Below are 26,857 nucleotides of genomic sequence, written 5' to 3'. Positions count from 1 at the left end.
AGGAAGCGTTCTGCTGCTGTGCGCTGGGAATGCATCACCCCCTTTGGATAGGAGGAGCAGCGTTTCTTTGGGTTTCGTCCGTGCCGAAGCCCCTGCAGTGGGCTCGGGCTGCTCCCGGGGTTTCATCCGTTCCTAGTGCAGTGAAAAAAAACGTTCCTGGCGTTCCCTGCAGCTCTGCCAGCAGCAGCGTTTTCCATCGGTGCCTCTTATCAATCGCTCGCAATTGCTGACTGCCCGTAGACATCCTGCTGTCGGCCTCCCCCTTCCCCTGCCCCTCATCGCTTTCGGTTTTTATTGCCTCCCCCAGGTCCTCCTTACCAGAAGGGTTTGGAACTCGGCGCCTTTTCCGTGAATGTGGAAATGTTCCTTGCTTTTTATAGGGGAAAAAATCATTTATAGCCAACTGGGTTATTGTTCCTCTTCCTGTGCATGGGGTAGGGTGTGGAGGAAAGCTCTGGCTTTTCAGAGGTGCCGTCTCCCTGCTGCCTCTGCTGTGTGTGTGTGGCTGCCCCGTGCTGACCCGAGGGGCAGTGGGGATGCCAGGGCCACCCCAAAAGGCGCTTGGTAGAGCCCCACGCTGCGGCGCTGGGGCACAGGGTGGGCGGCTGTGCTGCTGTGTGACCATGGGGGCTGCTCCTGGCCTCTGGGGCTCCTCTCCAGCCCCTCCATCCCTCCTCGCTTCCCTGGCCACACGCCCACGGCGCTGCAAAGGGAAACCACGGCTGCGTGGCGTGGCCAAGGCAGCAGAGCCTTGGCAGCAGAGCTCTCCGAGGGCTGTCCCTAGAAAACAGCGAGTGGCACGCAGCCGGGGTCCCCCTGTTCCCTGGCGGTGACACCGGCAGCGCTCGGTGCCGGAGAAGCCGGGAAGTTCCTGCAAATTTGGGGGGTGCTCGGTGCCTGGCACCCCCCGCGTGATGCCCACCCTCTGCGTGTCCCCGGCAGGTGGTGAGCCATGGCGGTGTGGATCCAGGCGCAGCAGCTCCAGGGCGAAGCCCTGCGGCAGATGCAGGCTCTCTACGGGCAGCACTTCCCCATCGAGGTGCGGCACTACCTGTCGCAGTGGATCGAGAGCCAGGCATGGTAGGTCGGGGGGGGCACCCGTCCCTGCAGATCCTGCTGCCCCCCACCCCGCCACCAGCCTCGGCAGCATCCGTGCCGGGGGGTCCCCGCTGTGCCGAGCTCCCCCCGTGGGGCCGGGCTGGCCTGATGCCATCGCTCTGTGTCCCTTTGTGTCCCCCCCCCCTCCTCTCAAGGGACTCCATCGACCTCGACAACCCCCAGGAGAACGTGAAGGCGACGCAGCTGCTGGAGGGGCTGATCCAGGAGCTGCAGAAGAAGGCGGATCACCAAGTGGGTGAAGACGGCTTCCTGCTGAAGATCAAGCTGGGGCACTACGCCACGCAGCTGCAGGCGAGTGGGGACGGGGGAGATGCGGCGGGTGGGGGCCAAAGGTGGTGGTGGTGGGGGGGGGGGGTCCTTGCCCCACGCCTGGCTCAATTTGCGTCTCCCCTGCAGAACACGTACGACCGCTGCCCCATGGAGCTGGTGCGCTGCATCCGGCACATCCTCTACCACGAGCAGAGGCTGGTGCGGGAGGCGAACAACGTGAGTGGGGGCTGAGGGCATCAGCATTTGGTGGGGGGGGGGGAAGGATGTGGGTCCTGTGGGGTGGGGGCGTGCTGGGGGTCTCCGTCACCTGGGCTGTGGGAGCAGCCCTGAGGCAGGGGGTGCCCGACACACAGGTGGGGTGGGGAGGGTCCCCATTGCCCCCCAGCACCCAGGTGTATTGGGGAGGGTCCCCATTGCCCCCCAGCTCCCAGGTGTATTGGGGAGGGTCCCCATTGCCCCCCAGCACCCAGGAAGGGCGGGGAGGGTCCCCACTGCCCCCCAGCTCCCAGGTGGGTTGGAGAGGGTCTCCATTGCCCCCCATCACCCAGGTGTATTGGGGAGGGTCCCCACTGCCCCCCAGCACCCAGGTGGGGCGGGGAGGGTCTCCCAGCCCATGCTGAGCGCTCGTGGTGCCCATGCAGAGCCCCTCTCCGGCCGGCTCCCTGGTGGATGCCATGTCGCAGAAGCACCTGCAGATCAACCAGACCTTCGAGGAGCTGCGGCTCATCACGCAGGACTCGGAGAACGAGCTCAAGAAGCTGCAGCAGACGCAGGAGTACTTCATCATCCAGTACCAGGAGAACATGCGCCTCCAAGGTGGATTTGGGGACGGGGAAGGGACGCGGGGACCCGGGCGCCGGCGGCGCTGGCCCTGACGCTGCGCCCCGTCCCCCAGCCCAGTTCTCCCAGCTCTCCCAGCTGGGTCCCCAGGAGCGCCTGTCGCGGGAGACGACGCTGCAGCAGAAGAAGGCGTCGCTGGAGGCTTGGCTGCACCGGGAGGCCCAGACACTACAGCAGTACCGCGTGGTGAGTGCCGGGGGAGCGTCCCCCGCGCCGGCTGTGCCGCCGTCCCCGCTCCCCGTGACACCGTGCCGCCTCGCAGGAGCTGGCCGAGAAGCACCAGAAGACGCTGCAGCTGCTGCGCAAGCAGCAAACGACCATCCTGGACGACGAGCTGATCCAGTGGAAGCGCCGGCAGCAGCTGGCGGGGAACGGGGGTCCCCCCGAGGGCACCCTGGACGTGTTGCAGACCTGGTGGGTGCGCCGGGGGAGAAGCAGGGGGGGGTGCCGAGGCCCCGCACGGCGGGTGCTGAGCCTCGCTGCCTCCCTCCCAAGGTGCGAGAAGCTGGCGGAGATCATCTGGCAGAACCGGCAGCAGATCCGCCGGGCCGAGCACTTGTGCCAGCAGCTGCCCATCCCCGGCCCCGTGGAGGAGATGCTGTCGGAGCTGAACGGCACCATCACCGACATCATCTCTGCCCTGGTCACCAGGTAGAGGCGGCCTCCACGTGGGCTCGGGGGGGGGGGGGGGGGTTTAGGGGGGCCGCTTGGGGGCCTTGGGCTTCTGTGCCCGCCTGCCCCTGACCCCCGTGCCCCCCCAGCACCTTCATCATCGAGAAGCAGCCCCCCCAGGTGCTGAAGACGCAGACCAAGTTCGCGGCCACCGTGCGGCTCCTGGTGGGGGGGAAGCTGAACGTGCACATGAACCCCCCCCAGGTGAAGGCCACCATCATCAGCGAGCAGCAAGCCAAGGCCCTGCTGAAGAACGAGAGCACCCGCAAGTAATGCCCTGGGGTTGGGGGGGGGACGGACACACTGCAGCAGGACCCCGGGGGGGGGCTGCTCCCTGTCCTGGTGGTCCCCCTGACCCGGTGTGTTCCCACGCAGTGAGAGCAGCGGGGAGATCCTCAACAACTGCTGCGTGATGGAGTATCACCAGGCCACCGGCACGCTCAGCGCCCACTTCCGCAACATGGTGAGAGCCCCCCCGTCCCCCTGTCCCAACGCTCACCCCGTCCCCTGTCCCCTCGTGTCCCCATCCGTGCCGTGTCCCCCTGCGGTCACCCTTCGCGTTGCCATCCCTGCCGTGTTCGCAGGTCGTGTCCCCAGCTCTCCTTCCCTGTGCTCACCCCTCGTGTCCCCAGCTGTCCCCTGTCCCCCTGTGTCCCCAGCTGTCCCCTGTCCCCCTGTGTCCCCAGCTGTCCCCAGCTGTCCCCCCCTGTGCTCACCCCTCGTGTCCCTGCAGTCCCTGAAGCGGATCAAGCGCTCGGACCGCCGCGGCGCTGAGTCGGTGACGGAGGAGAAGTTCACCATCCTCTTCGAGTCCCAGTTCAGCGTCGGTGGCAACGAGCTGGTCTTCCAGGTGAAGGTAAAGCCACCAACCCCCGGCGAGCTGCGGGGCACCGTGCCCACGCTGTGGGGCTGGGCTGGGGCCATGGGGCGGCCGCGGTGCCCCACATCCCCTCCCACCTCAGCCCCGTCCTGCTGTCCTCCCTCCCGGCAGACGCTGTCCCTGCCCGTGGTGGTGATCGTGCATGGCAGCCAGGACAACAACGCCACGGCCACCGTGCTCTGGGACAACGCCTTTGCGGAGCCTGTGAGTGCCACCACCCGTGGGGGGGACACCGGAGGGGCTCCGTATCCCCCCTGGGGGGCTGTGAGAGGGAGCAGGGCTCGCCTGGTGGGGCTGGGTGATGGCAGGGGGGCAGCGCTCCGTGCTGACCCTGTGCCGTGTCCTGTCCCCCCCACCAGGGCCGCGTCCCCTTCGCGGTGCCCGACAAGGTGCAGTGGCCGCAGCTCTGCGAGGCGCTCAACATGAAGTTCAAGGCGGAGGTGCAGAGCAGCCGCGGGCTGACGAAGGAGAACTTGGTGTTCCTGGCGCAGAAGCTCTTCAACAGCACCAGCACCCACCTGGAGGATTACAGCAGCACCACGGTGTCCTGGTCCCAGTTCAACCGGGTGAGGGGGCAGCTCGGTGCCGGGGGAGGGGGGTACGGGGAGCCCCGGGGTGCTGCCGTGTGCCGGGACCGAGGCTTTGCTACGCCCACGGTGCCAGCGCTTGTGCCGAGGGATGGGATGGGGCATGTTCCTCCCAGGGTTTTGTCAGAGTGGTGCAAAAGCCAAACAGGAGCCAGCTGCAGCGGGGCAGAGGCTTTGCCTGCCGTGCTTGGAAGGTTATGGGGGGCTGGAGCCGTGCTCTGCGCCCTCGGGGAGGCATTGCTGGGGTTCCCCCGGGGCTGTGCCGTGGGGCTGGGCGCTGCTACAAGGCCAGCTGGTGCCTGGCTTTGCAGCGTTAGCCTCCGTGCCATGGGCCAGGTCTCCGCGTGGGCTCGTGCTGTCTGACAGCAGCTGTGTGTCTGGAGACAAGAGCGCTCATTTTCTGGGCATTTCACCAGGAAAACCTGCCCGGGAGGAATTACACCTTCTGGCAGTGGTTCGACGGCGTGATGGAGGTGCTGAAGAAGCACTTGAAGCCGCACTGGAACGACGGGTAAGAGCCTTCCCCCCCACCCTGTGCGTGCCACCCCGTGCCCCCCCCCCCCGCCCGCCCTGACGCCCTCGCTGTGCCTAGGGCCATTCTGGGCTTCGTCAACAAGCAGCAGGCGCACGACCTGCTCATCAACAAGCCCGACGGCACCTTCCTCCTGCGCTTCAGCGACTCGGAGATCGGCGGCATCACCATCGCGTGGAAGTTCGACTCCGGTGAGCGCAGCCCTCGATTTTTCCCCCACCCCGTGCTTGGCTTTCCCAATTTGGGCACCGATGCGTCCCCGTCCGTGGGGCTCGTGGTGTTCCTTCGGCACCTTCTGCGTGTCCCCTCGGTGCCAGCACCGTCACCGCCGGGCACAGCTGCCCCCAGGTCCCTTGAGCTCCCGCCTCGTCCCTAAATGCTGTAGGAAGGATAAAACGCAGGAACCTGGGATTTTCTGGGCTGGTTTCGCAGTCACGGCGAGCCCCGGGCGTCATCGCGGTCCTCGCTCTTGTTTTCCAGCTGAGAGGATGTTCTGGAACCTGATGCCTTTCACCACCAGGGATTTCTCCATCCGCTCCCTGGCCGACCGCCTCGGGGACCTCAGTTACCTCATCTACGTGTTCCCCGACCGGCCCAAGGACGAGGTCTTCTCCAAGTACTACACGCCGGTTCTCTGTGAGTCCACGCCAGGTAGCGCTGCCCCTTCACCCCTCACGCATCCCTCTCTCTGCATCCTACCGGGGGGGAGCCTGGGCTCGCCGGCACCCCCTGCCCGGGGCCGCATCCAGCCCGGGGGGGGGCCCTGCAGCTCGCCGTGCCGTGAGCCCCCAGCACCCGCCTCCTGCTCCAAGCCTCAGCGCTGCCTTTTTTTTTGTTTTTTTTTTGTTCTAGCTAAAGCCGTGGATGGGTACGTGAAGCCACAGATCAAGCAAGTAGTGCCAGAGTAAGTACGAGGCTGCACGGTCCCACGGGATCATCCCTGGGGAGCCAGCTCGGGGGCTTTGCATCCCTGCCCCCCCCAACCCTAGGGGTCAGCTCTGGGGGGCGAGGAGAGCACGGTGCCCGTGGCCAAGCAAAGGGGCTTTCTGGGGGCTGCTGTGCCCCCAAAAAAGACCAAATTCCCCCCCAGCCAGCGGGGTTGGGACCTTGTTGGTCGCTGCTCTTTATGGGGACTGGGATAGGGTTTGGGGTCTGGGTCCCTGCGGGGAGGTGGGTGAAGTTCCCGGGACGTACCCGCGTCCCAGCCCGTGCCACCTCGTCCCCGCAGGTTTGTCAGCGCATCAGGCGACGCTGCCCCCGGGGGGGCCACCTACATGGACCAGGCTCCTTCGCCCGCCGTCTGCTCCCAGCCCCATTACAACATGTATGCCCAGAAGTAGGTATCGGCTCCCTCGTGTGTGTGTGTGTCCCCCCCCCAACTTCCAGCAACCTGTCCCTAACCCCAAACCTCACCCCCCCCCGTGCCTCCCGCAGCCCCGACGCCGTGCTGGACCCCGAGGGCGACTTCGACCTCGACGACACCATGGACGTGGCCAGGCACGTGGAGGAGCTGCTGCGGCGCCCCATGGACAGTCAGTGGATCCCCCACGCCCAGTCGTGACCCCTGGGCGTCCCGGCCCCATGCCAGCCCCCCCCCCCCCCCCCCCGGCGCTGCGGGGACTGTGCTGTGTTCGTGTCTCTGTGCCCAGCTGGGGTGGGGGGGGTCAGGCGGCGATGTTGGGGGGGGTCTCGCCCCCAGAGATTTGCTCTGTGCTGTCCAGAAACGCAGGGTGGTGTCCGGCTCTTTTTGGTGTTTATGCCCTTGTATAAAAGGCAGCGGATTTGTCGCATGTTCCCCCCCCCCCCCTCCAACCCACCCCCCCAATGTTCCTTTTCAAAAAGGCCCAGCTTTGGCTTTCTGCTTCTGTGAGCACCGGCCCCCCCCAGGAGCTGCCCCGCTTCCCGTAGCCTTGTCCTGTGCCCCCCCCCAAAAAAAAAAAAAAAAAAAGTGGGGTTGCTCGGGGCGGGGGGGCCGGGGGGGGGGCCTGGATTTGCTTTTCTGCAGTCGTCACCAGGAATGTACGTGTGCGCCTTGGTGTTTTCAGCTCCTTGACTCTGTTCCCCAAGGGAGGGGGGGGGAGCATGGGGCGGGAGGGGGGGGGATATAGCCCGTGCTGGTGCTCTGCGCCATCGGGGGTCCCCTCCTGGACCTCATCTCCTCCTTTGGCCCCCCAAGGATTTCGGGAGCCCCCCCCCCCCCCCCCGGCTCCCAGCCCCGCCGTGTCCCCCTCTGGCCTCTCCAGCACCAGCGCAGCGAGGGGGGGGCAGAGCGGGAGGGGAACCGGAGCGAGGGCGGCGGGGACAGGCACGGGGTGGGGTGTGGGGGGGCAGGATGGGAGCCCTCCGTTCCCCCCCCACACCCCAGCCTCGTCCCATCCGTGTCCCCGAAACTCTGGTTGCCTGGCGATGTTATTTTTCTACCACAGAGTAAATAAAGCACGGAATATTTTTGTAACACAAAAGCGCTGCGTTTCACGTGTGTCTTGGGGAGGGCGCAGCCCCCCGCCCTAATAAATTTGGGGGTTTGGGGATGGGGGGGGGGGAAGGAGCCCTTCGTCTGCACCCCAGGGGGTCGGGCAGCAGGTGATGCTCTCCCAGGTGAGCGTATGGGGGGGGCTGGGGGCGTTTTCCCAGGGAAAAAGCAAAACAAATGGCACTATTTTATTATTTTTTTAAAGCAAAGGAGCCGCCTCTTGCCGGGGTTTGGAGGGCGGGAGGGGCTCGCTCTTGTTTTTTTCGCCGCGATTTATTTCTCTGCCTGCGTTGGCCCGTGGGGAGTTGGGGGGGGGGTACTGGAGAGGGAGGCTGGGGCCGGGGCTGTGTCTTTTTTTCTTTTTTTTTTTTTTTAATTTGTAGAAAGGAGAAAACAAAAGGAAATAAACCCCGTCATTTAACGCGGAGGCGGAGCCGCCCTGTGGTCATTTCCCCGAGGGGGGGGGGGACAAACTCAGCGGGCGGGCCCGGTCGCGCTCATTGCCCGTCATTTCTGCCGGAGACGGAAAACACCGGGGGGGGGCTGGGGGGTGGGGACAGACCCGGTGCTAACGGGTCCGATACGGGGCTGGAAGGGGGGGGGGGGGGGAAAGGACAGCGACAAGGGGCGGGGGTCCCGGGGGCGGCGGCGGCGCGGTGCTGGGTTGGGGGGGGGGTCTCCGGTTGCGCTGCGCCCCCGGGATGCTGTTGGCGACGGCCCCCGGGATGCTGCTGCCGGTGGCCCCCGGGTTGCTTCTGCCGGTGGCTACCGGGTTGCTGCTGGCGGTGGCCGTGGCCGTGGCCGTGTGCGCGGTGCTGCCCGGGCCCCCCCCGTTACCCCCCCGCCTGCTCCTGGCCGCGCTCCGCCGCGCCGCGCGGTGGCACCGGCGCCGCCTGGAGGTGCTGGGCACCGACGTGCGCCACAGCCAGGAGCGGAGGCTCCGGGGGCTGCTGCCCCCCGGCACGGCACAGGGTGAGCCCGGGGGGGTGCTAGGGTGGGCTGGAAGGGGTTAAGAAGCAGTGGGGAGTTGGGGTTTTGGGGTTTTGGGGTTTTGGGGGGGGTCTGTGGGATGCGCGTCTCAGCCTGCCCCGTCTGTTCGCAGGGTCGGATGATTTTCGGGAGCGTCACCCCCTAACGGGGGGCTGCGCTGATGGGGAGCAGGGGGACGCGGTGGCACCGCTGAGCCTCTGGGCTTTGCTCCGGGGCTGTTGGAGCTGCGAGCCCCCGCTGCAGGTAGGGGGGCAGCCGGGCTGCCGAGGGGAGCGCGGCCCCCCCCAGAACGGTGCCCAGCACCCTGCATCCCTCACCTCTCTTCCCCACGCAGGGGTCCCTGCTCTACCTGGACGCCCTCCACGCCGCCTTCCCGCAGGCTCTGGCCCCCCGCAGCACCGCGCTGCTCAGCTGGGCACCCGCTCGCCCCCGCGCCCCGGCGGGCTGGCCCCTGCCCACCCTGTACTGCTCGCCCCCCGAGGCGGGGGCTTTGCCTTCGAGGACGGCAGCCCTGCGGGTGCAGCTGCTTTTCGCCCTGCGGGCGCGCTCCCTGCGGGTGCTGGAGGCCGGGCTGGCCTCCGAGCTGCACGATGCGCTGGCGACCCTGCGCTCCGGCTGGCCCGAGCTGGCCCAGGACCTGGCGTTGGGCAGGTTGAGCCCCCAAAACGGGCTGCCCGAGGATTTGCGGGGCCGGCTGCAGGAGTTGCTGGTCCCTGACGCCGCCCGGGCGGCCGAGCTGCGGGCTGAGTGCGCCCGGGGCTTCGAGGGCATCGCGCAGCGCCTGTGGCCGCAGCTGCAGGTGGTGGTGGTGGGGACGGCGCACGGCGGGGAGCGGCTCTACCTCGACGCCCTGCGCCAGGCCGAGTGCAAGGGGCTGCCGTTGTACTGCCCCTTCTACCGGGCGGCAGGAGGTGAGTGCAGCCCGAGCAGGGCTGTCCCCGTGGGGGCACGGGTGGGGGGACCTCTGTCGTGCGGCAGCGCAAAGCCCGGCAGGGGTGGGTGCCTCGCTGCGTGCAGCGTCCTGCCCTGCAGAGATCTCTCAGCTCTCCAAAAAAAGCCGTGCTCTGCTCTCTTCTTGGAGGGGGTGAGAAGGGAGGGGGGTCTGGGGGGGGTCACACTGACCGGTGCCGCCCTCTCTCCAGCCCTTCTCGGTGTCAACCTATGGCCGGAGGAGCCAGAGCCCCGCTTCTTGCTGTGCCCCAACTGGGCTTTCTGCGAGTTCCTGCCCTGCCCGGCTGAGGATGAGGAGGAGCAGAGGACGGTGCTGCTGGGCGAGCTCTGGGAGGGACGGGAGTACAGGCTGGTCCTGACCGCCCGGCCCGGAGAGTACAGGTGCTGCTGCCATGCTCCGGGAGGGGGCTGCATGCCCTGTGCCACCCCCCACCAGCCTCACGCTCCCCGTGCCTGCGCAGGTGCCGTGCCGGAGAGGTGCTGAGGGTGGCCGGCTTCAACAAGCAGTGTCCCGTGGTGGAGCCCGTGCGCAGGTGAGGACACCCCAGCTCCGCATCCCTCACCGGGGGGGGGGTGTCTCTGTGCGGGGCAGGTGCTGGTGGCACCCCCGGCACGGCGCACCCACCCGTGCCCAAACTGGCAGGGAGAGCCAGGTGCTGAGCGTGCGGGGCGAGAGCATCCCCGAGGAGCGCTTCTGCCAGAGCTTGTGCCGCGCCGTGGGCATGTGGCCGGGCGCTCGCCTGATCGACTATGTCTGCGTGGAGAGCTCCCTGCTGGGTGAGTCACCCCCCAAAAATGCCCCACCGGTCACCCCGAAATGTTGCCAGCACCACCCAAGCCGGGCTGGGGGCTGCGGGTGGCTTTAACGTGCTCGTGGCACTGCTGCAGGTGCCTCCTCGGGGGTCTGCGCCCCCCATTACGAGGTGTTCGTGGAGCTGCAGGGCCTGAGGGACCTGTCGGAGGGGCAGCGCTACAAGGTAAGGGGGGGCTCGGGGTTTTGGGGGCTCTGCTGGCTGCAGGCAGTTGCAGATCCTGCTGCCTGCTCCCTGCCTGCCCCCTGCCAGCCCCGCAGCCACGCGGTGGCAGTGCTCGCCGGCAGCCTGGGCACCTCGGGAACAGCTTTGCTGAGCCGTGCTGGCTGCAGGAACCTGCAGGCAGTGCCCGTGGGGCTGCTGCATGCAGGGGGGGAGTGCACGGGCACGGCTGTGCACGAGGGCTTTTGGCAAAGAGGCTGCTTCCCTGGAGTGGGGAGGTCTGGGGGGTCAGGGTGTTTTGGGGAGGGTGGCAGCTGCTCTGTAGGGAAAACGGTTTTAGGACCTGTGAGGGCCTCCTCCTCCCTGTCTCTCTGCAGCTGGACCACTGCCTGCAGGAGGATTTCCCCGTCTATAAATCGTTCCGCTTCAAGGGCAGCATCGGGCCCCTGCGCCTGCACCTGGTGGGGGCCGGGGCTTTCGCCCAGCTGCGGGAGGCCCTGGGCTCCCCCGTCCCCATGCCCAGGGTCCTGCGGGAGGAGCGGCTGCTGGCGGTCATCCAGAGCACCGTTATCTCCTAAGGGCAGCCCAGGGTTTGCTTGGTGTGCGCCTGCCGGGGAGGGATCGAGGCCAGGGCGCATCCCTAGCGGGGGCGAGGGCACCCAGCCCCACGGGGTTTGGCTGAGCGGAGCGGCTGGAGGTGGCAAACTCAACCCGGTGCCCACTGCCACACCTCTGGAGCCCGCTGCTGGCCCTTCTCCGGACTTTTTGGGAGCACAGAAGGGGACCGTGGGCGTGGGTGGGCATCCCCGGGGGCTTTCTGGATGTGCCAGGCTTGGCCCTCAGAGGGGCAGGTGCCCGTGCCTTTCCCGAGGGCCACCTCGGTGCTCACAGCCCGTGGGCAGCACAGGGGTGAGAGCAGAAACCTCCCCAGGAGCTGGGGAGCCCCGGGGCCTGGTGGCATTTTGTCCCCTGGCATGGATGTCCCAGGCAGGGCACACGGTGGCAGCAGGAGCCCCTCCGCCTGGCTCCAGCCCTGTCCGCTGCTTCGGGAACAATCAGCTCCAGCGAGGGCTTTTTTAATGTTTTTTTAAAGAACAGAAGCAAAATAAAGGAGGATTATCTCTCAAACATAAACAAAGGGCAGCGCTCTGGGATTGATTTTTTTTTTTTATAGTACGTTTCTAATCCTCGTTAAGAGATTCTTGATGACGACCCCGACCATCCGCTTTGAGGAGAAGTTGCCGTTGTTTGCTCTCGGTCCTGGGGAAGGGTCAGCCATGAATATTTAACCAGTTCAGCGTCTGTCCTGGGGCTCTGGGAGTGTCTGGTGGGGACACGTGGCGGGGACTGGTCCTTTCTCCTGCTCGCTAAGGTTTATTTTAAGGGCTTCTGAGCCGTGGTGCTTAGGGAGCCTGCTGTGCAGGCAGCTGTTACCGGGGTGGGGGCGAGCAGGGCCTCTGGCAGAAGACATTGTCTTAAACAAGGCAGGCATGAAGCATCCCCCATGGTGCATCCAAAGCCTCCCTGCCAGGGAGGAGAATCATGCAAAGGCTCCTTCCCTCCCATCCCCTGCTGGAAGAAAAGCCTGGAGCAGAATTCCTGTTGCAAGCAGGGGAGAAATGGCGTGGCCGGGGAGGGTTTGGGGTTGCTGCCCTAGCAGGGATACTGGTGCTGGGCCGGCGTGCATCAGGTGCGCCTGGTGCTGGCAGAGCTTGGTGGAAAGCAGGGTTGGTGGGTGCAGGATAAAGGCCAGAGGGGTGAAGCTGGGCTCTGGCAGGTCTCTGGGGTGCTCCTGCCTCCCCGGTGCTGGCAGAGAGCAGCGCACAGCCTGGGGAGCCCCGCGCCGCTGCTCATCCCTCTGCCTGTGCTGTGCACGCCCTCAGCCCTTCCTGGGGGCCCTGCTGTGCCCTGCAGCAAAGCCTCGAGCCCCCCTGCTTGGATGAGCAAGGTGCTGGGGTGGGCATTGCACCGAGCTGCAGGGTGTGAGGTTGTTTCAGGTGCCAGGCTGCAGGGCGCGAGGTCGATCGGAGCCCCAGGCTGCAGGGTGTGGGCTGGGTTTGGGTGCCAGGCTGCAGGGTGCAAGATCAATCTGAGCAGCAGGCTGCAAGATGCAGGCTGGGTTTGGGCGCCAGGCTGCAGGGTGCCAGGCTGCAAGCTCCTTTCAGGTACCCTGCTGCAGGGTGCAAGGTCGGTCTGAGCACCAGGCTGCAAGATTCGGGCTGGGTTTGGGGACAGGGCAGGGTTTGGGCACTGGGCTGCAGGATGCCAGGGTGCAAGGATTCAGGTACCAGGCTGCAGGGTGCAAGGTTGATTTGAGCACCAGGCTGCAAGATTTGGGCTGGGTTTGGGTGCCAGGCTGCAGGGTGCAAGGTCGATTTGAGCACCAGGCTGCAAGATTCGGGCTGGGTTTGGGTGCCAGGCTGCAGGGTGCAAGGTTGATTTGAGCACCAGGCTGCAAGATTCGGGCTGGGTTTGGGCGCCAGGCTGCAGGATGCCAGGGTGGCTTTGGGTACGGGGCTGGCTTTGGGTACCAGCTTGCAGGCTCATTTAGGACCAAGCTGCCGGGTGCAGCCTTGGCCGGGGGCCCGGCGCTTTGGGGCGGCCACCAAGCCCATGCGCTGCAGCGCTGGGCGGAGGCCCTGGGGGTGCCGGTGCCCGGTGCCCGGCCCCGCTCTCCGCCGTGCGCCGCTGCAGCCCGGGGCGGGCAGGACGAAGAGGAGGAGGAGGAGGAGGAGGAAGAGGAGGGGGGGGGGGGTGAACCGCGCCGTCTCCGTCTCCGCCTCCGGCCCCGGCCCCGGCCCGTCCCCGCCTCCCTCCAGCTCCGCCACCGAGCCCGCAGCAGCAGCAGCAGCGGCGGCGGCGGCGGGCGCAGGCACCGGGGCGCCCGGGGCCCCGCGGCGGCCGCTGCCCTGGTGCGGCGGGGATGGCGGAGGGGCCCCGGGGCGCCCCGCCGCCGGGCTCGCCCCGCCCCGCCGTGCCGCTGCCCAACGGGCCCCGAAGCGGCGGCGGCGGCGGCGGTGGCGGCGGTGGCGGCAGCCCCGGTTCGGGCTCGGGCAGCAGCAGCCGCGAGGACTCGGTGGAGCGGAGCCCCGCGCCCGCCGCGCCCCGCGCCAGCATCATGAAGGTGAGAGCCCGCGCCCTGCCCCGAGCCCTCCCGGTTCCTCCCGGTTCCTCCCGGTTCACCTCCCACCACCCCCCCTCCCCGCACTACCCCGGGTGATGCCCCGGTTGCTCGCCCCCAACCCCGGGCACCCGCCGGCACCTGCGCGGGGCTCGCTGCTTCGGAGCCCAGCCCGGCTGGAGCGAGCGGAGGTTCCCCGGAGCCGGTTTTGCGCCGGTTCCCGCAGCCCCCGGTGCCCTCGGAGCGCCCCCACACCATCCCTGGGGGTCCAGGGGCGGTGGCGGGGAGCTGCTGCCCCCGGTTCCCTCCGGCTGGTGGGCGCTTAGGGCCGGGGATGCCGCCCGGTTGGGTGCTGGTGCAGTGCTGGGTGCTGCTCCCACCGGCGCTGGCACCGCGTCCCCTCGCCCTGCCGGCAGCCTGGGTCCCCCAAGGGCAAACCCCTTTGTGCGCTCCCCAGGCCAGGCCTGTCCTCCGTGCCCGGCTGGGAATCACCCCCACGTTGCCCCCCCCAGCCCCCCCGTGGGCTCCCTGCACGGCCACGCTGCCCCTGCGATGGGCATCGCATCGCAGCATCACCCCCTCCTGCGTGGGGGCACCCATGGGTGCTGCCTGCTCCTGAGCATCTTCCTGCGTTCCCTTGCGCTGAGCCTTGGGCCCAGCTCCCGTGACCTCCCGAGAGTTGAGCCACGGTTGGACCAAGGGTGCTGTGGGTCTGGGTGGGGTCTCTGGACCCCCCCATGCCGGTGGGCAGGGGGTCACGTGTGTGTTTTTTCTAAATCAGCCCCCCTAATTGTGCTTACGTCGGCGTTGCTCGCTGACACAATAGGTCGCGTCCGCCCGGGACCCGCCTCCCCACTCCTGGCAGCCTATTTTAAGCCGGTAGAGCTCCGGTACTATTAATACCCCGCGTGGGGGCTGTTCCCCTGCTGCCTGCCCAGCCCTGGCCTCATGCCCCAGAGACCTGGGCGGGGGGCGGCGGGTGCCTTTTGGGGACCCCCTACCCCTGGCGGGGCTCCTGCTGCAAACCGCTGCGGGGTGGCCGGGCTGTGCCCCACACCGGGATGCCGAGGGGACCTCCCTGGGTTCCCTCAGCCATAAAAGCCCGTGCCGGTGTGCTGTGTGTGCCTGGTTTGTTTGGGGACCTCGTGGGGTCTCCTGTCCCCCCTCGCAGCCCAGGCTCTGCCTCTGCTGCAGGCTGCAGGGCGCTGTGCAGGCTGGAGGCAAACGTGGCAGGGCTGCTGCTCCCCTTCGCCTGCCTCTCCGCTGGGTGCCTCCCCCCATCCCCGCTGTGCATCACCGCAGGATTTGGCCTTAGGGGAAGGTCGGGTGGCACAGAGCAAGTGCTTGAGGTGCTTGAGGGTGCTGGTGGTGGAGGATGCCTACATAGGACGGTGTCCCCCAGCCCCTTCTGGTCCACTGCACATCTCTGAGACCCTCTGGGCTTGATCTTTCCCTGCTGCAGGTCCCCATCTCTCCGCGGTGCTGGATCCCACAGCCCTGAGTTCCCCTGGCTGTGCCCTGGACCCCAACTGGGCTGAGCCCCTCCATCGGGTGAGGCTGTGGGGACAGCGAGGTGGGCGCGCTGCCCGGGGGACTGCGTGGGCACCAGCTGCTCGCCCTCCTCTGCCGCTCCCCTTTGGACGCAGCAGTCCTGCTTGTGTCCCCGGGGAGGCTCCTGCATCCCTCAGCGGGGACAGGGGACAGCCTGTCCTCCTCCAGTCCCGTTAGCAGCAGGGACCCCAAAGCCTTGGCTCTGCCCCAGCTCATGGGGACGGTCAGCAGGGAGCTGCTGCCTCCCCAAAACCCCATCCAGGGCTCTGCACAGCAGCTGGCGAGAGGGTGGTGGCATCGAGAAGGGTCCCAGGGGCCCCCCAGGAGGTCTGGGTTCCCACAGAACCCCGTGTCCTTGCCCCCAAGGGGCTGTGCTTGGCAGGACCTCGGGGAGCAGCTGTTTGGCCCCAAATCCCTGGGGGGTGCTGAGGCTGTTCCCATGCTGTGGGGCTCTGCCCCGGCGTCGCAGCCGTCCCCCCGCTGTGCCCATCAGGGCTGGGGGGGACTCTGTGCCCCCAGCTTGGACCATGGGCACAGATTGTGGGCTGTGGGGCAGCGGGACGGGTAGAGACTGACTGCTGACTAAGTGGAAGCACATGTGGGAAGAGCTGCAGGCTCTGTTATTTTATGGGATTTCCAGAAAAGGCTGGAGGAGTGAATCTGAAAGTAGAATCAGCGGCCATGCTGGGGCCGGGGGAGCTCGGGACCAGTACGGGGTGGTGCTGGAGCTGGCCCCGTGCAGCGATGGGACTGCAGAGAGCGGTTTCGTGTGGGATGGCGAGCGGGGAGGCTGCTGTCCCTGCATCCTGGCTTGAGAACCTGTTCCCTGCTTTCTTCTCCAGGCTGGAAGCAGAAGAGTTTGGGGGGCTGGTGAGTAGGGAGGATGCTGGAAGGAGGCCTTGGGGGTGGGGGGGTACCGGGTCTGTCCCTCCCCGCCACAGGATGTGGCCCTTCCCCAGCACCCTGCTGTCCTGCCCCCCATGAGTGAGGCCATCCCCTTCCTGCCCGAGCCCCAGGAACAGAGCCGGTGCCTCCGCACGGGGCCCGGGCTCCAGCAGCCCCTCGCTGGGTAGCGGCAGCTGGTGCCGCGGGGAGTGGATGTGTCACTCTCTGTCTTCTTGGCAGGGAACAAACGACTGTAGAAAAGCCCTGGCTGTGCCTGGCCTCCCGCTGCCTCCGCTCCGCTGCTGCCTGCCCACATCCCAGCTCTTCCCCCCGGGACCGGGGCAGCTGGTGGGACAAGCGGGGCACGGGACGTGGGAACAGCCCCGTGGGGACAAAGCGTCCTGCTCCCCTCCGCCGGGCAGCAAAGCTCCTTACAAGGCACCTCAGCCCCAGAGGCTTTCGGTTTCTCTACCTCCTGCCATCAGAAGCCGCTGCGCCCATGGAGAACCCCCCGGGGATACCGGGAAGGGAGGGGCAGCACGGCAGATCCGTGGCCTGATGGGCGCATCCCCGTGGGCTGGGTAACGAGCGGGGTCACGCGGCGGCTGGGATTAGGGCTGCCGTGCTCGCCAGGGCACTAATCACGGGGGGGTAATTGGCCAAAGTGGCGCTGAGCACGCACCACCGAGCTGGGCAGGGTGCAGGGAGCGGGGTTAGGACGCGCCGTCTGTACCCAGCCGGCTGCCAGCACTCGGTGTTGGCGTTGGCACAGGCATTGTGGGCATGGTGGGCAGCATCGCCGGTGGCGTGGGGTTTGGCAGCGCCCCTCTGTCGAGCTGGGCTGCGCGGGCGCGATGTGAGCGGCAGCACAACGTGCACCGTGCCCCTCTCCAGAGCCGTGCCCTGCAGCCGGGACCCTCTGTGCTCCCCGTGGGCAGCGGCAGGGACTCTCCCGACTCCAGGCGCTGCGTTCTCCTGCCTCTGTTCCTGACCTACTTAGCACCTTGGGGAGCTCTGCCTGCGCCGCTCGCACCCGCGCCTCGCCGAGCGTCCCCGGGGCAGCCAGCCTGGAGCATGCCAGCACAAGGGGCTGCCTGCGAGCAGCGGCTTTTCTCTCCCTCTGCCTGAACCCAGCGGGCTGCAGGGGCGAGGTGTGAACGCGTTCAACCGCAGGAGGCACCGGGAGATGCTCGGGCACTGCGGCGCGCGCCGAGGGCTCGCCGGCCGTGGGAGAGGAGCCGATGCTGGAGGGAGGGGTGGATTCGGCTGCCTGCGGTGGGCGAGGGCAGGCTCCGGCACAGCTGGAGGCAGGTCCCGGCGGCCGCTGGGTGCGAGCAGGCCCCCCGCCCCGCGTTTCCTTTCCGGATGGATTTCCTGTTTTCTGCTCTGGGGCCCGCTGCAGGGGTGGGGTGCGCACCGGGGTGGGGTGCGGGCACGGAGGGGTGCGGGTGCGTGTCCTGCCCCGTGCTGCCCGCTGCCAGCGGTCACCCCACCAGCGGGGCAGGCGCGGGGCCGGGTCTGGTGCCGCGAGGCAGTGGCGCGCTCAGATTGCTGCTCGCAGGAAGCGTCGTGGTGGCGGTGCAGATGGCTCGGCCGCCGGGTCCATCTCCACGGGGCTGCTGCTGAACCCTCCGCACCCGGCACGGCGGCTCGGCCCTGGGGTGACCGTCCCAGGGGGATCTCCCACCCGAGCCCTGCCCTGTGCCCGTCTCCCCGTCCTGCAGAGGCTGGGCTGGGTCCCTCGATGTGGCCGGTGTGGTGTTTCCCTCAGACCCGGCAGCATCCAGCCAGCTCTAAAATGGGGCTGGGGGCTAGAGCTGGTTTCCCCTTCCCTTCGCCCCTGGGGTGCTGCGCCCTGTGCACCCGTGGCTGGAGCTGGCTGCCTGTGTGACTGCCCCTGGCTGCTGCTTGTCCCCACCAGGGTAAATCCAGACCTTTTGAGGTGAAACACCGCGAAATGTGTGCCTGGGCTCTTAGCCCAGGCTGCGACAGCTGCGCCATGGAGGTGTGAAAGCTCTCAGGGTGCCGGAGGGGACACCCCACGGTCCCCAAGCCCTGGCAGCTGGGAAGAGCCTGCATGTGCCGGAGGCACCACCAGATTAGAGGTGACTCACCATAATCTTGAAGAAGTGGATTAAACCTCCTCCCTGCTGCACTACTTAATGAAATCCAACCCATAATATGCTCCCAGCCCTGCTGTTCCCCCTATCCCCCGCCTCCTCCAACCCCTTTGGTAACAGGGTCTCCCCTTCCCCGCCTCGGGGGAGCCTTTTTTCCCCCTGTTGGTGTCCCGAGGGTGCAGGGGGGGGCCGTGGCTGTGCCCCTCTGTGGGTGTGGGGCTGGTGTGGGCACGGGGGGGGGTCCTTCCATGAGGCCCTTTCCCCTCCGGTGTCCCCAGACCCCATGACGATGGGGACCGTGCCTGTGCACGGCCGTGCCCTGGGGGGTGAGCGAGCAGTGGGGAAGGATCCGGCTCACGGCCGGGAGCAGGAAGGAAGGAAGGAAGGAACACGGAGTTAAAATAAGCCCGGCAGTGGGGGAGGCCCCGGCTGGAGCCAGCTCCCGGCCTTTGGGATGGAGGGGGGAGAGGTTCCAGTGGGGCCAGGCTGGGCTTTGCACGACGTGGGGGCATCCCCAGGCCCCTCGCTGCGCATCGGAGCTGGGATGGGGAGCCCGGGGGGGACCGGTGGGCGCACGGTGCGTGGCTCTGATGGCTCTGCCCCCTTCTCCCCCCCGGCAGGACGGCTCCCGGCAGCGCCCCATGCAGAAGAAGAAGACGGTGTCCTTCAGCACCATGCCCAACGACCGGAAGATCAACAGCACGGCCGCCTGCATCTCCTTCATGCTGGAGGGCTGCGAGCTGAAGAAGGTGCGCTCCAACTCCCGCATGTACAGCCGCTTCTTCGTGCTGGACGCCGACATGCGCTCCGTGCGCTGGGAGCCCTCCAAGAAGGACTCGGAGAAGGCCAAGATTGAGATCAAGTCGGTGAAAGAGGTGCGGGTGGGCAAGAAGACCCCCATCCTGCGCAGCAACGGCCTCTCCGACCAGTTCCCCGATGAGTGCGCCTTCTCCATCATCTACGGAGACAACTACGAGTCCCTGGACTTGGTGGCCAGCTCGGCCGACGTGGTGAGCGCCTGGGTGATGGGGCTGCGGTACCTGGTGTCCTACGGGAAGCACACGCCCGAGGCGCCAGGCACCGGCCACCCCAGCCTGCGGACCTCCTGGATCTCCTCCGTCTTCGACCTCGCCGACCTGGAGAAGTCCGGCCGCATCCCCGTGGCCCGGGCCGTGCAGCTCATCAAGGCGCTCAACCCGGGCATGAAGGTGTCCACCATCGAGCTGAAGTTCAAGGAGCTGCAGAAAGCCAGCGAGCGCCCCGGCGCGGAGGTGGCCTGCGACCTCTTCGTGGAGGCGTACTGCGAGCTCTGCACCCGCCCCGAGATCTTCTTCCTGCTGGTGCAGTTCTCCAGCAACAAGGAGTACCTGGGCCTCAAGGACCTGCTGATGTTCCTGGAGGTGGAGCAGGGCATGGAGGGGGTGACGGAGGAGAAGTGCCTGGAGATCGTCAGCAAGTACGAGCCCTCCAAGGAGGGCCGGGAGAAGGGCTACCTGGCCATCGACGGCTTCACCCGCTACCTGCTCTCCTCCGACTGCTCCATCTTCGACCCGCAGCACCGCAAGGTGTGCCAGGACATGGCTCAGCCCCTCTCGCACTACTACATCAGCTCTGCCCACAGCGCCTGCCTGCTGGAGGACAACTTCTGGGGCCGCTCGGACATCAGCGGCTACATCAGCGCCCTGGGGCTGGGCTGCCGCAGCATCGAGCTGGTGCTGTGGGACGGCCCCGACGGCGAGCCCGTGGTCTACACCAGCCCCTCGGGGGCCTCCTGCGTGCCCTTCCGCACCGTGGTGGGGCTGATCGACCAGCACGCCTTCACCGCCTCCGCCTACCCCCTCATCCTCTGCCTGGTGGTGCGCTGCTCGGCTGCCCAGCAGCGCCTGGCCGCCCAGTGCCTGCGCAAGACGCTGGGCGAGAAGCTCTACCTGGAGCCCCCCGACCCCGCCGCCTCCTACCTGCCCTCCCCGGAGCAGCTCAAGGGCCGCATCCTCATCAAGGGCAAGAAGCTGCCGGCCGGCTGCGAGGACAGCGAAGGGGAGGTGTCGGATGAGGAGGAAGGCTGGGAGCTGGCGCGGAGGCTGGGCCAGGAGGACCGGGAGGTGGCGGAGGGAGGGGGCCCGCGGCGAGCGCGGCTCAGCCGGGAGCTGTCGGAGCTGGTGAGCCTCTGCCAGGCCGTCCCCTTCCAGGACTTCGAGAGCTCACGGCGCGGGCAGCGCTACTGGGAGATGTGCTCCTTCAGCGAGGTGGAGGCCGGCCGCTTCGCCAACGAGTGCCCGGCGGAGCTGGTGAGCTACAACAAGCGGTTCCTCTCCCGCGTCTACCCCAGCCCCATGCGCATCGACGCCAGCAACATGAACCCGCAGGACTTCTGGAAGTGCGGCTGCCAGATGGTGGCCATGAACTACCAGACGCCGGGGCTCATGATGGACCTGAACGCGGGCTGGTTCCGGCAGAACGGGGCTTGCGGCTACGTCCTGCGCCCTGCCATCATGCGGGAGGAGGTCTCCTACTTCAGTGCCAACGCCAAGGACTCCTTGCCCGGGGTGCCCGCCCAGCTCCTGCACCTCAAAGTCATCAGCGGGCAGAACCTGCCCAAGCCCAAGGGCTCGGGGGCCAAGGGGGAGGTGGTGGAGCCCTACGTCTGCGCCGAGATCCACGGCATCCCGGCCGACTGCGCCGAGCACCGCACCAAGACGGCCCTGCAGAGCGGGGACAACCCCGTCTTCGACGAGAGCCTGGAGTTCCAGATCAACCTCCCCGAGCTGGCCGTGCTGCGCTTCGTCGTGCTGGACGACGACTACATCGGGGACGAGTTCATCGCCCAGTACACCATCCCCTTCGAGTGCCTGCAGCCCGGGTACCGCCACGTCCCCCTCCAGTCTCTGGCCGGGGAGCCCTTGCCCCACGCCACCCTTTTCGTGCACGTGGCCATCACCGACCGCCGCGGCGGGGGCAAGGGGCACCGCCGGGGGCTGGCGGGGCGTCGGGGCCGCCGGGTGCGGGAATACACCTCCACCAAGGCCACCGGCATCAAGGCCATCGACGAGGTCTTCCGAACGGCCACCCAGCCCCTGCGGGAGGCCACCGACCTGCGGGAGAACGTGCAGGTACCGGAGCCGGTAGGGGCACGGCGGGTTTTTGGGGAGGAGGCCGGTGCAGAGCTGGGAGGGGTTCCCGGGGGTGCTCCCGATCCCTTACCGCCGGTCTCTGCCCGCAGAACGCCTTGGTCTCCTTCAAGGAGCTGTGCGGCCTGACGCCCGCCGCCAACATGAAGCAGTGTATCCTGACGGTGGCGGCGTGGCTGCTGCACAGCGACAGCGCGCCCAGCGTCACCCTCAACCTGGCGGAGCAGTACCCCGCCATGGAGGCGCAGGGCCCCATCCCCGACCTGCTGCGCAAGGTCCTCACCGCCTACGAGACGGTAAGCAGGGGCACGGGGACGCTCCACGGGGCCGATGGCACCAGCAGCACCAGTAGCACCAGTAGCACCATCCTGCCTCGCCCACAGCTGTGCGCATGGGGCGGCCCCGGGATGGGGTCCCCCCAAAGTCACTGGATCCATCGCAGGGCAGGGGGAGACCGGCTGCGAGATGCTCCGAGGGACCCCGCAGACTCGGGACCCCACAAACCTGGGACCCCACAAACCTGGGACCCCGCAGACCCCATCTGGCTCACGGGGCATCCTGCGGGGCCGCCCAGGGGGGGAGGAATCCCATTAAGAGCCGCAGCCCGGAGCCGCTTCCTTCCTTTGTGTTGCAGGGGGACCTGGCCGCCCGCCAGGCGCTGGCCGCTCCGCACCTGGCTGCGCCGTGCCAGGGGGACCCCCAGCCAGCCCCCCTCCCACCCCCTTTTTTCTCCCCATTTGCTCCGCAGGCAGGGTGCGTGGGGTGGGATTTGGGGTGCTGGGGGGGTGCTCAGCACCTCGCGCTGCCCCTCTTGTCCCCAGATGATCCAGACCAGCCGGACGCTGATCGAGTCGGCCGACGCGGTGCACAGCAAGCTCATCCAGGCGCAGCAGGCAGGTGGGTGCTGGGGGGTGACCCCAGAGCTGGAACACGTCCCAAGGGTGCCAGGAATGGGGGGGGGGCATGTCACCGAGCCCCCCGGGGATGGGTGTCCCCGCAGGGATCGGAGCAATCCAGCACCAGGCTCCGGATCCGTGCACGGGGAGCGCCAAGCACACTGCCGTGCGTGGCAGGGGGCAAGGGGTGCACGTGGGGGTGCCCCGGGTGGGTGCGTGCTGCAGATGGAGGTCAGCACCCGGCTGCTGTGGGGGGAGATTTCCATCGGGAGGGGGGCAGTTTTGTGATTTTCCCACGTCCTGGATGCGCTGCAAGGAGAGAGGGCAGGGAGTGGGAAGCTGCAGGGGCTGCGGGAGCGCTGCTGGGGATGGGGGGCTGCAGGGGCTGTGGTGTGTCCCCCCCCCCCGGGGGAGCACTGCTGGGGACGGGGGGCTGCAGGGGCTGCGCGGGCAGGGCGGGGAGGGAGCGAGCGGAGCGGAGGAGGCTGATGAGGAAGCGGAGAAGAGTCATTAGCTGCCAAACGCCGGAATATAATTAGCATCAGAAATAACAGACTGGGGCTGACGGTAGAAGTGGCAACTGAATGTTATGACTTCAAAGACACATGGCTGAACCCACACAGGCAGGTGCTGCTGGCAGCCTGCCCCGGTCCCCCCCCGTCCCCGTCCCATCCTGCCCCCTGCACCCGCAGCTGCCCAGGACCCCAGCCCCTCTCCCAGCACGTCCCCGTGCTCCCAGTAAGGTGCACCGGGACCCCGTGTGCTGTAGGGGCATCCTTGGATGCTTGCGGGGTGCACGGGGTTCTGCCGGCCCCCACTGCTTCTTGTGGGCACCCCGCGGGGCTGGGAGAGCTGCCAGGAGCTGGAGGGGCCGGGGAGGAAGGAGGGGGCCCCGCTCTGCCACCCCCAGCGGGTGCCAACCTCGCTGCCAGCAGCCCTGTTTGTTCCTTGGCGGCTCGGCAGCCCGGAAACCTCGCCGAGCATTTGGCTTTCGGCTCCGCCGCCGCTGCCAGCGACGAGGGGGGGAGCACCAGAGAGGGAGGTTGGGGGGGCTGCGGGTGGGCTCTGTGCCCGCCGGCACCGCTTTGGCCGCGGGAACCCCTCCGTTGGGCTGTTGGGGGTGGGCATTGCCCCCGTGCCCCCTGTCCTGCACGAGGGCAGGGGTCTTTGGGGTGTGCTGCTGCCGCTGCCGACCCCCCCACGTTGGGGGGCAGCCACCCTGACCCCCATTCCTGGGCGCTGCTCACTGCTTTCACCCCCCCTGGCTGCGCTGCGGATGAGCCTCGGTGGTGCCGGCACGGTTTTGGGTACCGGGGGGGGGGGGGGATCTGGGGGTGCTGGTGGCAGGGCTGGGGGTGCGGGGTTGGGGGCGAGCTGATTGACAGCACGGGGGCGAGCAGGAGTGTGTGGGAGCCCTCGTGTGGGCCGGGAGCCGGTGCTGCGTCAGGGAGGGGTAAATATAGCACCCGCTCACGAGGACATCACGCGGTGCACGGCGCGGGGGCCTGTGCTACGGCACGGGGTGAGGGGGGGGGTGGTGTCCCCGCTCTGTGCCCCCCCAGGTGGGCTGCAGCATGCAGGAGCCGTGTATCTGCCCCCCGGGGTAACTGTTGAACATCCAGACCCCACGTCCCCTGGGATCCAAACCCGCTGAGGGTGGTGGGGGCTGTGCTGGGACCCCATTCCCCAAATGGAGGGGGCTCGGGGCTGCCGAGACCACCCGTGGTGGCCAGCTGGGGAGCCCAGGAGGCCACAGGAGAAAGGCAGCCGCTCCCCATCCCTCGCGGGTGGTGGCTGTCCCCGTACCCCGTGGCCCTGAGCGTGTCCCCCCCCTCATGTGCCCCGTGCCCAGGCATGGACTTCCACAAGGAGCTGCACCGCATCGAGGCCAAGGAGGGGCTGCGGGGTCGGAAGCTGCAGAAGGCGCTGGAGAGCTTCGCCTGGAACATCACCGTCCTGAAGGTGAGGGGGGGGCGGCACCGTGGCCATCCCCACCACCATCCCTCACCACCACCATCCCTCACCACCCCTGTGCCAAGAACGTGGGCACCGGCACCGGGGGGATGCGCCTGGACCCAGCAATTCCCCTCTGCCCCTCATGGACCTGTGGCTTTGGGGCACAAACGGGGGCTGGAGGTGGCACGAGGGGACCCCGCGCGCCCGCGGCCACCTCCCCTGACGCCCTCTCCCCCGTGGCAGGGCCAGGCCGACCTCCTGAAGCACGCCAAGGCGGAGGCGCTGGACAACCTCTGGCAGATCCACAACGCCGGGCAGTCCTGCGGCATCGGCAGGAACGGCTCAGCCTCGCCCGAGGCCTCCCGGCTGCGCGCCCCCCCGCTGGAACCCATCCCCGAGGCAGAAGGAGGCGGCGACACGGCGTCCTGCTGACCCCGGCGTCCTGCTGACCCCCGGCCTGGGGTTATGGGGGGGCCCCCGATGGAGCAGCCCCCGCTTGTGGGGACCAGGACCGGAGAGCCCCAGCCTGCCCGTGGCTCGTTTTGGGACGGGGATGAAAATGGGCAGGGTGCAGCGGGGTTGGCGCAGCGGTGTGCCCGCTTGGGGACCAGCTCTGGGCATAGCAGGGAGTTGGGGGGGGTCCCTACTCCCACCTATCCCCCCCCCCAAGCTCCTGGGGTCTCATCCATCTCCCCCATCTGCTTCCAGAGCAGGCGCCGTGCTGCGGGGCCATCGGGGGCTGCTGGCACCCCACTGGCCTTGTGCATGCACCCCCAGCCTGCTGTGCCCGATCCCCCTCTTGTAAAAAGCCTCCCCAGGTGCGGGGTCCTGCTCTCAGGGCTTCAGGATTTGCTTCCAGGGGGTCCCCTCCCCTCCCCGGTGTCCCCGTGTCCCCCCCGCTGTGCAGAGGGGCTGGGCAGGCACTTGGGGAACAGCTCGCAGGGGCCGCTGCAGAGCGGAGCTGCCAGCAGACGTGTCCTATGGCATCAGGGAAATCGCCCTGGGTTTGTCCCCAAGGGCGAGCACGCCCCAGGCGCGGGCGGTGAGTGTGGGGTTGGTCTGGGGTCGGACCGGGGCTGCGGAGCGTTTATAAAGTGTGCCAGACCCACGCCGTGCCCTCCGCTCCCTCTCCACGCCGGGGATGGGGTCACCGAGGAGGACGGGGGGTGGCAGCGGGATGGGGGCCACCTCCTTCCACCAGCACCAGCTGGGTTCAGGGGGCACCAGCCCCGCACGTCACTGAGCCACGCGGCTGCCTGGCACCCCTTTGTTCGGGGCGGTAATTAGCCTAATTGGGGCCACCGGGACCGGACCTGTTGTCGGCGCTTCCCCCGGTGCTGACCTTCAGGCCGCTTTGTGCCGGCCCGGCCGCGGGTCCCTCGGGTAATTACGGCCTCATTAGCACCGCGCACCCCAGCCCCGCGCTGCACCCTCATAATGCAGAGCCACAAATGAGGGGAAAGGCCTGGCCCGTCTCCGAGCTACCGGCCACAAAGGGTGCGCGTCTCCCAGACACCAGCCCCGCTGCTCCTGCTGGTATTTTTGGCAATGCTATTGTGCCGGGGGCTGGGGGCCGGGGGGGGCAGCCCCTATAAAGCCCCACTGTAGGGTGCACGGCTCAGGGCAGCTGCGCTCCTCGGCCCTGGCAGGACATGCCCCAGTGCTGCTTGGCCACCTGAAGACGCCGGGAAGGATGGAGGTGCCGAACGCCAAGGTGGGGCCGGCGCTGTGGGGCTGGGGTCTCGGGGTGCACAAGGGCTGGGCCAGTTCCTTGGGGCTCCCGGGGGCTCCCCAAACCTGACAAGGAGCAGCTGGGGGGGAGGCTCAACCCCGCACGGGCTCCTCGGGAGGGAGCTGGGTGCGTGCTGTGCGCTGCTCCAGCGTCAGCCAAGCGTGGGTGCTCATCCCGTGGCTCTCGGTGATGAGGGGAGGGTGCTCCTGGGGCTGCCGTGTGCCGGAGAGGGGTAAGTGGCACGGGGAAGATACCCATGGCTGGCTCCTGCTGGAGGCTGTGGATTTGGGGGCTGGGGTGGGGAAGTGAGGAGCATTGGGGTCCCCTTTGTGCCCAGGGGCGCGGTGGTGACCGTGCCGTGGGGTGCTGAAGGGTGGTGCTGCGGGAACGGGGCTGAGCCCCTGCAGCGAGCGGGGCAGAGGGGAGCTGAGCCCACCAGCAGGGTGCTGGCAGCCCGGGGGGGGGGCACAGCAGCAGCCCCGGCTGGCTCTGCGGGTGCCCTGCGCCGATGCCAGCCGTTACCTGGCAGCTCCAGAGAGCCGCCTGCCTCCTGCTCCTGCTCCTGCTCTGCTCCTTGGCCGCCGCCCGCCAGAACCTGCCCGAGTGCTGCCGGCAGAAAACCTGCTCGTGCCGCATCTACGACCTCCTGCACGGCATGGGCAACCACGCCGCCGGCATCCTCACGTTGGGCAAGAGGAAGAGCGTCCCACCGGCCTTCCAGAGCCGCCTCTACCGCCTGCTGCACGGCTCCGGCAACCACGCCGCCGGCATCCTCACCATGGGCAAGCGCGGGGAGCACCCCGGCACCGCTGCTCAGCCCACGCCGGCGCTGAGGGGCACCGCTGCCAGCCCCAGGGAGTGCCAGGGACACGCTGGGAAGGAGGTGACCAAGAGCCGGGGAGCTGCAAAGAGCTTTTACTGAGCTGGGTGGGGGGGCTGCGGGGGCAGAGAGGGGTACCCTGGGGGGGGGGACGCACGCTGCCCCGGCGCTCGGTGTAAATAGCACTTTTAAATACCTCCTTGGGGCCCTGGCCAAGCCTGCTCAGGGCGCCGCAGGCACCGCCGGCCTTTTCCAATAAATGGTAGACTGAGGTTGCCCGGCTCTGCCTTGTCTCTGGGGAGGGGGCTGGGGGCACAGCTCTGCCTGGGGCAGGCAGCGGGGTGGGTGCATGGGGTGCCT

The 26,857-nt window shown here is 68.1% G+C and overlaps 4 protein-coding genes across 5 annotated transcripts; all 4 read left to right on the top strand.

Moving 5' to 3' along the window:
- Nucleotides 1-922: 922 nt before the first annotated feature.
- On the top strand, nt 923-6,789 carry LOC116498619 (signal transducer and activator of transcription 5B). 2 transcript variants are annotated; one of them, XM_032202977.1, is made up of 18 exons: nt 923-1,080; nt 1,254-1,410; nt 1,516-1,605; nt 2,031-2,205; nt 2,285-2,415; nt 2,492-2,643; nt 2,725-2,880; nt 2,991-3,170; nt 3,277-3,364; nt 3,635-3,757; nt 3,893-3,985; nt 4,141-4,347; nt 4,785-4,879; nt 4,961-5,091; nt 5,381-5,536; nt 5,753-5,804; nt 6,129-6,236; nt 6,335-6,789. In XM_032202977.1, the coding sequence occupies exons 1-18, from the start codon at nt 953-955 to the stop codon at nt 6,459-6,461; spliced, it is 2,349 nt and encodes a 782-aa protein (XP_032058868.1). In that variant the 5' UTR covers nt 923-952; the 3' UTR covers nt 6,462-6,789. The 2 variants fall into 2 exon arrangements, with proteins under 2 accessions (XP_032058868.1, XP_032058867.1); XM_032202976.1 differs by having other exon boundaries at nt 5,381-5,551.
- Nucleotides 6,790-8,074: 1,285 nt separating this feature from the next.
- GHDC (GH3 domain containing) lies at nt 8,075-11,426 on the top strand. Its single transcript, XM_032202973.1, has 8 exons — nt 8,075-8,345; nt 8,476-8,606; nt 8,698-9,274; nt 9,506-9,695; nt 9,776-9,847; nt 9,958-10,091; nt 10,203-10,291; nt 10,666-11,426. The coding sequence occupies exons 1-8, from the start codon at nt 8,075-8,077 to the stop codon at nt 10,864-10,866; spliced, it is 1,665 nt and encodes a 554-aa protein (XP_032058864.1). The 3' UTR covers nt 10,867-11,426.
- A 1,785-nt stretch (nt 11,427-13,211) lies between these two features.
- Nucleotides 13,212-25,470, top strand: LOC116498615 (inactive phospholipase C-like protein 2). Its single transcript, XM_032202972.1, has 6 exons — nt 13,212-13,412; nt 18,586-21,075; nt 21,186-21,389; nt 21,915-21,990; nt 23,842-23,951; nt 24,189-25,470. Exons 1-6 carry the CDS (start codon nt 13,212-13,214, stop codon nt 24,375-24,377), a joined length of 3,270 nt encoding a protein of 1,089 aa, XP_032058863.1. The 3' UTR covers nt 24,378-25,470.
- A 91-nt stretch (nt 25,471-25,561) lies between these two features.
- On the top strand, nt 25,562-26,599 carry HCRT (hypocretin neuropeptide precursor). The gene is made up of 2 exons (XM_032202974.1): nt 25,562-25,659; nt 26,207-26,599. The coding sequence occupies exons 1-2, from the start codon at nt 25,639-25,641 to the stop codon at nt 26,597-26,599; spliced, it is 414 nt and encodes a 137-aa protein (XP_032058865.1). The 5' UTR covers nt 25,562-25,638.
- Nucleotides 26,600-26,857: the final 258 nt, after the last annotated feature.

The sequence above is a fragment of the Aythya fuligula genome, chromosome 24 (assembly GCF_009819795.1).
Source record: "Aythya fuligula isolate bAytFul2 chromosome 24, bAytFul2.pri, whole genome shotgun sequence".
NCBI lineage: Eukaryota > Metazoa > Chordata > Aves > Anseriformes > Anatidae > Aythya > Aythya fuligula.
This window is presented reverse-complemented; position numbering and strand designations above follow the sequence as displayed.

What these genes read in the sequence shown, in the direction of transcription:
- LOC116498619 (XM_032202976.1), top strand. Translation starts at nt 953, where the DNA reads ATGGCGGTGTGGATCCAGGCGCAGCAGCTCCAGGGCGAAGCCCTGCGG. An exon ending in CCTGGTCCCAGTTCAACCGG is followed by an intron (nt 4,348 to 4,784) that starts GTGAGGGGGCAG and finishes GCATTTCACCAG; the next exon opens with GAAAACCTGCCCGGGAGGAA. An exon ending in CGCGTGGAAGTTCGACTCCG is followed by an intron (nt 5,092 to 5,380) that starts GTGAGCGCAGCC and finishes CTTGTTTTCCAG; the next exon opens with CTGAGAGGATGTTCTGGAAC.
- GHDC (XM_032202973.1), top strand. Translation starts at nt 8,075, where the DNA reads ATGCTGTTGGCGACGGCCCCCGGGATGCTGCTGCCGGTGGCCCCCGGG. An exon ending in GCCCGGCCCGGAGAGTACAG is followed by an intron (nt 9,696 to 9,775) that starts GTGCTGCTGCCA and finishes GTGCCTGCGCAG; the next exon opens with GTGCCGTGCCGGAGAGGTGC. An exon ending in CGGAGGGGCAGCGCTACAAG is followed by an intron (nt 10,292 to 10,665) that starts GTAAGGGGGGGC and finishes GTCTCTCTGCAG; the next exon opens with CTGGACCACTGCCTGCAGGA.
- LOC116498615 (XM_032202972.1), top strand. Translation starts at nt 13,212, where the DNA reads ATGGCGGAGGGGCCCCGGGGCGCCCCGCCGCCGGGCTCGCCCCGCCCC. An exon ending in CCCGCGCCAGCATCATGAAG is followed by an intron (nt 13,413 to 18,585) that starts GTGAGAGCCCGC and finishes CCCCCCCGGCAG; the next exon opens with GACGGCTCCCGGCAGCGCCC. An exon ending in ACCTGCGGGAGAACGTGCAG is followed by an intron (nt 21,076 to 21,185) that starts GTACCGGAGCCG and finishes CTCTGCCCGCAG; the next exon opens with AACGCCTTGGTCTCCTTCAA.
- HCRT (XM_032202974.1), top strand. Translation starts at nt 25,639, where the DNA reads ATGGAGGTGCCGAACGCCAAG. An exon ending in TGGAGGTGCCGAACGCCAAG is followed by an intron (nt 25,660 to 26,206) that starts GTGGGGCCGGCG and finishes GTTACCTGGCAG; the next exon opens with CTCCAGAGAGCCGCCTGCCT.